The 11004-nt window shown below is 50.7% G+C and overlaps 1 protein-coding gene across 1 annotated transcript; it reads right to left on the bottom strand.

Moving 5' to 3' along the window:
• Positions 1-979: 979 nt before the first annotated feature.
• On the bottom strand, positions 980-9556 carry ALDH3A1 (aldehyde dehydrogenase 3 family member A1). The gene is made up of 11 exons (XM_049776897.1): positions 9527-9556; positions 7261-7427; positions 5051-5282; positions 4620-4705; positions 4197-4405; positions 3482-3599; positions 2891-3032; positions 2130-2296; positions 1715-1814; positions 1257-1387; positions 980-1178 (listed from the first exon to the last, which is right to left on the bottom strand). The coding sequence occupies exons 2-11, from the start codon at positions 7420-7422 to the stop codon at positions 1164-1166; spliced, it is 1362 nt and encodes a 453-aa protein (XP_049632854.1). The 5' UTR covers positions 7423-7427; positions 9527-9556; the 3' UTR covers positions 980-1163.
• Positions 9557-11004: the final 1448 nt, after the last annotated feature.

Below are 11004 nucleotides of genomic sequence, written 5' to 3'. Positions count from 1 at the left end.
CAGAAGTTCAGTCTTTTGAGGGAGCAGAGCTGTTGGGGTGGGGGGTCCAGAGATGCCAGAGGAAGATGCCCAGGCTAAGCTGTTTCCTGTGAAAACATGGGGCCAGATTTACCTTCATAACAAACTCTCCCTGTGGACCATCACTCTCACCCCAAACATTATCCCCGAGCCCAGAGACTTGCTCCGTCATAGGGCCAGAACTCAGAAAATCAATAGCCATTTCTGGCTGTAGCTTGAACCCTGGCCTGCTTACTCTGGTCATACTAGATACTGATCTGCTTTCTCAGGCCCCTCAGCTGTGCATGGTGACTGGTGGGAAAGTTCCAGGGCATTCTGCAATCTGGAGTTGACCTAGCTTCTTGTCCTCTGCCCTAGGGCTGGGACCTGAAATTACCCAGAGGGTTCCCTCCTTCAGACACTGAGAATCTGCCCTAGTTGTCAAACCTAATTTGAGAAAACATTGACTTCCAATTTCAGAGGTGCTTTGTTTTGGGAGGCACACCCAAAGGGTTTGCTACTGGTAGTGTCACCTGGTATCAAACCCGGGAATTCACATTTGCTGTCAGGCCCTCTGCCCACATACCAGCTCCACATTTCTCCCACCCTACAAAGTGCATGAGAGCAGCTGACCAGATACAATATGAACTGTTTTTCGAGGTGTCAGAAACTTTAGGAGGTTTCGGAAGCTTCAGAAAATATAGGCAGGCATTCTCTTACAACTGCTCCTGTACTCCTGAGACCCAAACTAGCCTTGATCTTCTTTCTAGAGGCTCAGTCACTGAGGCCACCCCTGTGCAGAGCACACCAAATGGAGTTGCCACCCCCAAGGAAGGCACATGAGGAAGGACGAGAAGGAGTGGACATCCCAGTCCTTTCCCAAGGTTCGGCGAGAAGGTTCCTGCTGGTCAGGATGGGGAGCTAGGAAGCCTTAGTGGAACAGAGAAGGGCACAGGCCACAAAAGAAACATGCACGTATACATTTGCACAGCTGGTAAATCTTTATTGGGAATCTTTACTGGCACTGAGTGGGGAGAATTCAGGACTTGGAGGGGCAGGGCAGGTCATTGTGGAGGGAGGTTCATGCAGGGATGGGCAGAGGAGAAGCAGGGTATCAGGGTGCAGTTCTCTGGACACAAGGCGTCAACGTGAGCAGAGCAGAATCTTCAGTGCTGAACCTTCTGTGAGGAGGTCAGAAACAGTGAGGCCCTGTTGGGTCCTGTGGACTGGCGCCCTACAGCACTCATCCCACTTCTCACCTTGTTTGTGCTCGGTGGGTATCTGACCTTGATGGCCTCATCATCCTTCAGCGGCCTCACCAGGCAAGAGCGGCGGTGGGAGAAGGTCTCAAAGCTCTTCTTGCCATGGTAGGAGCCCATGCCACTGTTTCCTGTGGGAGGAGCTGTCTCAGGCCCACTTCCCACAACCCTCATGGTGGGCTCTCCTCTGAGCCTTTAGGGGTAACCTGAGTCTGAAGGTTAGGGAACAGCTACTACAGAGCATGACCTTTCAGGGGCCTTGCTGAAGAAGGCCCAGTGCACCAGGAGCCTGTGGACACTCCAGTTCTCAGGTGAAGTGTGAATAGTAGATTTACCTCCACAGTACGAGTGATGCCCTGATACTCTGAGGCCCCTCCTGAACACTTTGGGTTGGGTGTGTCCAGCTCTGTCTACCTCTATATGGTGCAGCTAGGTGCTGAGTCCTGCCCCAAACTCACCCACACCCCCGAAGGGCAGAGAGTGCACGGTGATGTGGACGATGACATCGTTGGCAGTCACCCCACCACTTGAAGTCTCTGCAATCATCTTCTTAATCACCTGCAACAGCAAAATCAGCCCCCAGCCTCAGTCTTCAATCCATGAACCCCTCTGGCCTCCCCCTGCCCTAGGTGCAACCTAGAGTCACCTATAGCCCCACATGGCTATAATTTTCAGAGAAATTGCAAGAGCAAAGCTCCCACTCCCACTACTGCAGCAGGGAAAGGCAGCAAGGCACCACCCAGCACCACTGATTCCCTACTCAGGGATGAACCCTACCATCCCGATGCAGAGATGTGAAGAAAGGGCTTCATAAGTGACTTATCTAGGCAACTGGGCAGTGAACAGTAGTGGAATCTAGGGACCCTGCATTACCTTGTCATTGAGGGAGAACACGTAGAGTGCCAGGGGCTTCTCACGCTGGTTGATGAAATGGATGGCCTCGTCCAGGCTGCGCACAGTCACAATAGGCAACACAGGCCCAAAGATCTCCTCCTGCATCACTGGCGACTGAGGGTCCACGTCAGTGAGGATGGTGGGGGCTGAGGCAGGAAACAAAGCAGAGTCACGTGGTACTGAGAGCCTTGCTCACCCCACCAAGCAAATGTCAAATTCCTTCTTTGACTCTTTGACAGATAATTTTGGGGGATAATCATGGGCTAGTCTTTGGGGGCTAGGGAAAGCCCAAGAGCCTTATGTTGGGGGTAGACACTACCTCAAACAGCCACCTGAGCCCCTGCTAGAGCACCTCATTCACTCCTCATTTACTCATTATGGGTGACCCTCAGGCCTTAGCACTGAGCTATACCTCCTACTCTCACAGCCAGGGTTCTTGGGGACTCTGTCAGCTATACCCTCTGGCACTGTGTAGAGGAGGCGGGGATGGTTTGGCCTTTGTTTGGGGAGAGGAGGGAGCTTAGGGACCACTCCCTGGTGGCACTGGGAGGGGTGGAGTGACAGTCTTCTATGACTAGGCAGTGGCTTCAAAAGCTGAGTTCAGTCAGAATCCTAGTGCCAACCCCAAGACTGCTGAGAGCAATTTCTCTCCATCAGCACGCTGCAGTCGCTTCTCAAGTATCTGTGCCCCTTGGTCACCAGCTCTAGGGAGTGCTTTTCTGAAGGGTGAAGACACGCACCTATATACCGGGTGGCTGCATCTCCAGTGCCCCCGTGGACAACTTTCTGGCCCTGTATCAGCCCCATCACTCTCTGGAAGTGCCGGGAGCTGATGATTCTTCCGTAGTCATGCGCTTTGTGGGGATCTTCCCCATAGAACTCCTGTGAGGAATGAGTGGCTTCAGAAAAGCTCATGGCCCTTGTTGTGAACCCAAAGCAGAGGCAGGTGCAGAGAGCACAGTACCACAGGACATCCCAACATCTGTGGATCTTGGAGTGTGAAGTGCTGTGGGCTGAGTGGGCTCTAGTGAGGCTCAAATACACACACACTGTAGTGTAGTTGTCAGGTTAGGAATGGACTCAGGTTAGCAGAAGCAGGACCAAGCATAGCAGTGTAACCTGTGACTTTCTCTAGGGGAAAGCAGGATTCTGAATGCAGGCTGCTCCTGCTCCAGCCTTTTGGTTTTAAATCTTTCCCTAGGACTGGGACTTGCTTTCCTTCTCTGATCAAAAATGAGCCAGTATTTGCTGAAATCCTGAGGTCATCTTAAAGCTACACCCACCTCCTGTTGGGCAGCCCCTGCCTCCCACCAGGGACCAACAACACTCACTTTCAGGGACTTTTTGATCTTCTCCACAATCTGATTCTGGATGGAGGGGTCACAGAGGATGTAGTCAGGGGCCACGCAGGTCTGACCGCTATTCATATATTTTCCCCAGGCGATGCGTCTGTGAAAATTCCATATTGAAGCTTTACTCTGACTTGAAGGAAGGCTAAGCCCTGGGAGGGAGCACCCAGAGAGGCAGAAGGCAGAGTGCTTGAGTTCTCTCTACCAGGAGCTCCCCAAATGCCCTGCTCAGTTCCAGATCAGATCCATGTCTGTGAACATGCACAGGATGGGGATGCTGGATCTAGGAAGTTGCCAGTACTGCCCAATGTTCTACCCCATCTGTGACTGGTGAGGGACATACGGGGGATTAAAAGAGTTGTTGGAGGTGAATGGTGTTTAGGCCTCTCTGATAATGCTCTGACTCTCCACAGTTCAGCATCAGCTCTATGGGAGAGTTTGCCCCTGTCCCCCAGGGAAAGACAGGTGAAGCTCTGCCTTGGGGTTCAGAGAGAGTACAAAGTGTGGGCCACTTGGATTGCACAGAGCTGACCCAGTTTCTATTCCTAACACCTTATATGGTTCCTCTGAGCCCACTAGGAGTGAGCCCTGAGCACAGCTGAAAGTAGCCCACACTAAAAACCAGAAGAAGCTGCCCTGGATAACATGGGCCTAGTCTGTGAGTGCAGCTGTGTTCTGCCTCCATACACCTGCTCACCTGCAGGCCACATCCAGGTCACAGTCCTTATCCACGTAGCAGGGACTCTTGCCCCCCAGCTCCAGTGTGACAGGTGTCAAATGTTTGGCAGCAGCAGTCATGACAATCTTCCCCACACCTGTGCTCCCCGTGTAGAAAATGTGGTCGAATCGCTCCTTGAGCACCTCTGTGGTCTCGGGAACACCACCGTTGATCACAGGGTACAAATCCTTCACAGTGGAGATAGAAGGTGGTCAGCAAAGAGCACAGCCCTCCTCTCCCTGTCTGGGCAGCCAAGCTCTATCCTAGACTTGGGGCTCTCTTTACCCTGATGGGACAGAGTTGTTGTCTACACCCTATCCTGTGATGACACTTGGAAGAATTCACCTGTTGTTTCAACCTCCCCCCCAGTTGGACCCCAACTGGTTCTCCCTGAGCCCTCACCTTGTCCAGGTACTGAGGGATGATGACAGCCAGCAGTTTTGCCATGTTTGCACTCAGCTCTGAGGGCTTGAGGACCACCGCATTCCCTGCAGATCACATAGGGTTAGCATGAAATCAGAGCAATGCCACCCCAATAGCAGTGATTATGTCTGGAGCCCCTTTACCCCCAGGGAAATGGGTAAAGAGCTGTGGCCCACTAGCCAAGAGGTGAGAGAAGAGGGAAGGAAATAAAGAGAAGAATGACCTAGTGAAGGTCAGAATTAGTCCAAACTGGTAAGAAAGCAGTGAACCATCTTAGCAGAGCACAGTCTAGTCCACATGTAGAGTGGCTGGCAGAAGACTGGCCTTTCAGACTAATGGGACTCCTGCCCCTTTTTCCTCAGGCCTGAGTCCTCTGGCTCCATGCCACAATGGGGGCCAGAGGCCATTACCTGCAGCAATGGCGCCCACCATGGGCTGGATGAGCAGGTTGAAGGGGTAGTTCCAGGTGCCAATGATGAGAGCCACACCCAGGGGCTCTGAGTGGATGTAGGATTCATCCTTCTGTGTCTGGCGAGTCTTCTCCACAGGCTCATCTGCAGCCCATTCGGGGAGCTTCTTGATCATATACTCAACCTCCTCCAGCACATAGACCACCTCCTCGTAGTAGGCAGTCCATTCATTCTGGGGTGGGAGAGCAGGCAGACATCAGGGCAGAGCTGAGGACCCAGCTTGCTGCTGTGACTCCTTACCTGGGCTGCTTATCTTTACTAACCATATTCTCCAGTCTACAAAATGAAAGCATGGCCCATGACTTAGAGGGCTGCTGTGTGGCTTAGCAGGACAAAGCCAGGCATGCTTGCCGGGGGCCGTTCTTCATGGACTCTACAGCCCAGAGAAAATGTGGGGATACGAGAGCCTTCTGAAGGGAAGAATGGACAGTTGAGGGCTAAGTCTTTGAGAATTTCCTTCTGTCAGTACTGGGGTCCCAGATAAGAAATATTTAGTTCAAGGTACCAGAAACCCTAACGTGACGTTAGAAAGTCTATGAATGATGCAGTAGGTGGAGTGTGAGGGTAGTGTGTGTCTGTGTGTACGTGTGAGAGAGAGTGATGGAAAGGTTATGCATGCAAGTGTTGTGCATGCAAGTGTGACTGAGAGTGTGAGCATTTGTGTGAGAGTATGTGTGTGCCCATGTGGGAGCAGATGTGTGTGTATGAGAGTGTGTGAGAGAATATTGTGTGTGCGTGCGTGCATATGCGTGACAGGGTTGGGGGACACTATAGACTACAATGAGACTGAATCCAGGAAGAGAATGAGCAGGCCATTTGGGGCCTTCCGTGCAGGACAGGGTGGGGGAAATGCAGACAGCAGGCGTGACTCAGCTGCTGGAAAGGGCTCCGGAGCAAATGGGAAGTTGTGAAACCAACAGAGCGGTTTTGTTTATCCTCTTTGTTTTGAGGATCACAAGGCTGAGATGGCAAGCACAAGGCTGGAACAATCACAAGGCTGGAGATGACTCCAAGGGCTACAGTGAATGATTGGCACACGGGAGCCCAGGTTCAATCTCGGCCTCACATCTTCATTTGGTCCCCTGAGCACAATCAGATGTGACTCAAAAAAACTTAATTTGGGCCCAGAGAGATAGCACAGTGGCATTTGCCTTGCAAGCAGCTGATCTAGGACCAAAGGTGGTAGGTTCGAATCCCGGTGTCCCATATGGTCCCCCGTGCCTGCCAGGAGCTATTTCTGAGCAGACAGCAAGGAGTAACCCCTGAGCACCGCCGGGTGTGACCAAAAAAAAAAACAAAAAAAAAAAAACCTTAATTTTTAATATATATATTTGGTTTTTGAGCCACACCTTGTGGCTCTCAGGGGTACTCCTGGCTTCACGCTCAGAAACATTCCTGGCAGGCTCTGGGGACCATATGAAATGCTGGAAATCGAACCCAAGTCTATCCTGGGTCAGCCACATGCAAAGCAAATGGCCTAACACTGCGCCATCTCTCTGCCCCCCCCCCTTTTTTTTAATTTTTAAAAAGAGATTTAAAACACAGCAACAAAAGGCCCGGGAACTGGCAGAGGAGGACTTCCGCTGCTTTCTCTGCTCATCACAAGGGCAACTCAGGAATTGGGGAGACAGGTCCAGAGGATTTAAGGAGCAGTAAGAGAAGGGACAATTGGAAGCTGTCTGGTTTTGCTTAGGATCGGGGATGGACAGTGGGGGATGAGGAAGCCATAGAGAGCAGAGAGTCCTCAACTAGGGGGCCTTGTGGGAGACCATGGCAGGAGGAATGAGGAGACCAGGCATTTGGGGGGTTAGGTTGGGGCTCTGATAGTGGCAAGGTGACCTCCTGATCCTGACATTTTGGAAAAGGATTTAAGACCAGGATTGAAGAGACAACCCGGAAATGGGAGGGATCAGCCCTTGTTCTGGGCTTCGTTTGGACTGCGCGAGGAGGCCACAGCTGCTCCAGGAACCTGAGATGCATTTCCCACAATGTGCCATAGACATTTAGAAGGCGCTTAGCGCACAGGCGCCATAGACATCCTAATGCAAGCAAAGACAGCACCTGTCTCTATCCATCTTTCTCCCTTTACTCTGGTGCCCCAAAACCTCTGTGCCCCCCCGCCCCTCGCTTGGGCGGTGTGGGCTGCGCACCTTGTTCAGGTCAGCGTGCAGCGCGTCCACGATGTCCTTTTCCCGCTCCTTGATCAAGCGCCCCAGCGCCTCCAGCTGCTGCGTCCGGAACTCCAAGGAGCGTGTCTTGCCCGAGTTAAAGGCATTCCGAGCCCGCTGCACCACGTCGCTGATTTTGCTCATGGTTCCTAGGGAGAGAAGGAAGGGACCTTGGAGTTTCTACCCGGTCCCCCACGGGGCCCGGAGAGTGGGGACAGACCCTTACCGGTCTTCACTGCGTTAATCTTATAGAAAGAGGAAGATCTCCCTGGGAACTCTAGAAATGTAACTTTATTTTGCTCCCTCAAGTGTCTAACCCAGACATCCTGACTTATCTGTACCCTCTAAGCAGATGACAGACAAGAGCGCAGGGAGGGCCAAGAAGTGGAGCCCTGTGATCCGAAGAAGAATTACTGCCTGGCGGTTGTTTTGTCTGTTTTCTTTTGTTTAGTTTTGTTCGGGGGGGCACACCTGGCGGTGCTCAGGGCTTACTCCTCCTTCGGCACTGAGGAATTTTTTTCCTGGCGGGCTCAGAAGACTATATGTGGTGCCAGGATTGAGTCAGGCAAGTGCCCTACCTGCTGTGCTATCACTCCAATTCTGCTGATAGGCTCAGTGAGGCAGCACAGGGCCTTTCCAGCATTGCCCAAGTTTTACTGCTACTCCATCTGCTTGCAAAGCTGCTGAAATTACCACGAAAACACCTTACAAATTCTGCACACGCAGCCAAACCATTTTCAGATTCGAAAGGACCTTGCTGAGGAGGTTTCCATATCCAAACTCATTAATCAAGCTTCACAGATACCTAAAGTCCCTTTCTGGCTAAGCCAAGTTCTTAAAAGCACTGGTAGTTTTATAGACAGAAGCAGACTGGGTATAAACAATTCCAGAAAAGAACTATTTCCACACAGAGACGTGGGCAGGATTCTAGCTACAAGAAAACTCAGGGGCACCTGGGATGGCTTCTCCCTCACCCAGCGGCCACATTTAGCAAAAGTCTTTGTAGCATAACTTCTCAGTGACATAGTAAATTCCTGTTCATGAGCTGAAAGTCACAGCTTTCTTAGAAATTCATGAACAAATAAAGTTTGCCACAATGTGTACCAGAGAGAGAAATCCTGGAACTATTTAGAAGACAATTTAGCAGGACAGTTTAGAAGGACTCTGTTGCACTTGTGTGACGGGAGATCAGGCAGCATCTGGAGACTGAGGGAGCCAATTCCAGGTAGACCGAGCGTTCAGCCTCTTTATAAAGATCTGGTGCTTGATGCGTCTCAAGTACTACAGGTAAGAGAGCAAGCCAGGTGTGTACAGGCATCCCTGCTAAAAGGACAGGACCCACAATGAGCATCTCAACTAAAAGTGATGAGTGAGCATCAGAGGCAGGATCACGACTACTCACTCCCCCAGGAATGCATACATATGAGCACCAACTGTTAAAAAAAAAAAGAGCAGCCAAAAAAAAAAAAAAAAAAGACCAACAATAGGGCTCATCAGCAACTCAAAGCAGAAGAGCTCTTAGCCTCCCACACAGACCCACCCACTGCTCGGAACTGCAGAGGATTCAGGAGAAAACTGGGGGCAGCAGTCAGCAGCACCTGTGTGATCAGTCTCAATTTTATGCTAGATGACATAAAATGCTCGGACTGGAGAGATAGCACAGCAGTTAGCAGAGAGCCAGGTGTAAGCCCTGAATGTAGCCAGTGAGGCCCCCTTAAAAACAAAACAAAACAACAACAACAACATCAAACTCAGTAATTTGTGTCTCAAACGGGAAGTTGAGATTCCTCTCCTGCTTCCCCATTCCCATTGTTGCATCCTTTGTGCCTCAAGAATGCCAACTTTCATGCCACAGTCATGACTCCCCCTTTACTTTTTATAAAAGCTCTGGAACGGAGCTGGAGAAGGCACCATTATGAATCTATTTTATGGATGAGGAAAAAGAAACTGCAAGACATGAAATTCTCAAAGCCAAATGCCAGTGGAAGGCACTACACTACTTTTGTCTCTCTAGGGGCTGTTCATGCCCTACCTCACCTACTCGCATCCCTGGCATCCATCAGTTCCTTTCCAGGTCCTGGAGGAAAACATCACTGCCAGCAGGGGGTGATGACATATACGCCCCTCAAACCGCCTACTGGACACCACTCAGGAAAAGATGTTGTTAGGGGGAAATAGAGACACACACCCCATAGCGAGAGACCCTGCAGAATGGAGGGGCTAGAAGAGGGGTCAGAAAGAGGATTACCTGCAATACAGTGTCTTCTGTAACTGGAGGTCCTCGAATGAGGTTCACTCTACAGGGAATGCATTTAAATACCTCCTCCCATGCCCCTCTCAGCCCTGCCCAGGAAGTGTGCATACCAAGAAAGAGAAAAAAAAAGTATTCAAATGTGGGGTGTAGCTTAATCCAGACCTCTGCTCCTTACTGGCCCTAGTTTTGGGGATTAGTCTTCGGGTTGTCAGTTTTTGTTCCCTTGTGTGTGTGTGTGTGAGGCGTGGGCAGGGTTGGACCAGCCTTCAGAGGAAACTGTGTTTGCCTTAGGCGTGGAGGCTTCTGATTAATTCAGCCTGCATGGACTTTTTCCAAAGTACAATTGCCAGATGCTGTGCCTCTGATTTGCTTGGTCACGTTAGGTCAGCGATGGTTGAAGATGTAGTCATGGTGAGCACGCAGAATGCTGCTCAGAACATACTGCCAGTCCCACCACACTTGTGGGTAGCTGTGACAAATGCAGCTTGGCAGTTGGCGCTACACTTCCACAACCTTGCATCCTCCGACAGGGCATTTCTGTCCCTCTCCCCACTAAAAAACTTTTATCCACAAACAGAATGGTCCATGAGCTTCTGAGAATGTGTTCAGACCTCTCCCCTGCCCAGATCCTCCCATCACCTGCTTTCAACTCCTGGTTTTGTTTCCAGAGCATCACACACCCTCTGACTTGATAGTTGTCTCTTTACATGGCTACTGTTATCCCCAACCTTCAGCTAGGATTTTATTTCTTCACCTCTATAATTCTCTTCAGCCAGAACAGTGTCTGGCACATACTAACAGTTTTTTTTTTTTTTTTAATATGGGGCATACCAGTGGTGCTCAGGACTTGCTCCTGACTTTGCATTTAGAGAATCACTCCTGGAGGGCTCAAAAACTATGTGGAATGCCAGTAATCAAACCTGGGTCTGCCAATTCCTTACTCACAGCACTATCTCTCCAGCCCCCAGAGTAACAGTTTAATAAACCTTCTGGTTGTTGTTTTTGTTTTGGAGTGGGGGACATGCCAAACGGTGCCTAGGAGGTTCTGAGGAACTCAACAGTGATTCTTGGCCAATCTTGGCTCTGCAGTTCATCCCAAGGCTGAAAAATGCTGTGCTGCTCGGGTCTTACAGTGTCAACATACCCATGTCACCTCAGAAGTGCTGGGGATCTCCATGACCACAACCAGTGCTGCTCAGGACCTCAGGGGCTACACCTGGCAGTGCTTGGGGGACCATATAGTGCTCAAAATCAAATCTGGGTTGGGTATATTCTCTTTCCTTTTTTTTTCTTTTTGAATGTGTCACCCTGTGACACTCGGCTTATTCCTGGCTATGCTCTCAGAAATCACTCCTGGCTCGAGGACCATATGGGGTGCCGCGGCATTGAATCAAGGTCTAAGATCAGCTGCATACAAGGCAAATGCCCTACTGCTGTGCTATCGCTCTGGGCCCTGGGTTGGGCATATTCTA

The sequence above is a fragment of the Suncus etruscus genome, chromosome 7, assembly GCF_024139225.1.
Source record: "Suncus etruscus isolate mSunEtr1 chromosome 7, mSunEtr1.pri.cur, whole genome shotgun sequence".
NCBI lineage: Eukaryota > Metazoa > Chordata > Mammalia > Eulipotyphla > Soricidae > Suncus > Suncus etruscus.
The sequence above is the reverse complement of the archived record's forward strand: the minus strand, read 5'-3'. Positions and strand labels throughout refer to the sequence as shown.

Bases quoted from the DNA above. Each gene is read 5' to 3' on its own strand.
- ALDH3A1 (XM_049776897.1), bottom strand. From the start codon at position 7,422: ATGAGCAAAATCAGCGACGTGGTGCAGCGGGCTCGGAATGCCTTTAAC. The intron at 5,283-7,260 runs GTGCGCAGCCCA...CTCCCACCCCAG, and splicing joins TGCACGCTGACCTGAACAAG to AATGAATGGACTGCCTACTA. The intron at 2,297-2,890 runs GTGCGTGTCTTC...TTCCTGCCTCAG, and splicing joins TGCAGCCACCCGGTATATAG to CCCCCACCATCCTCACTGAC.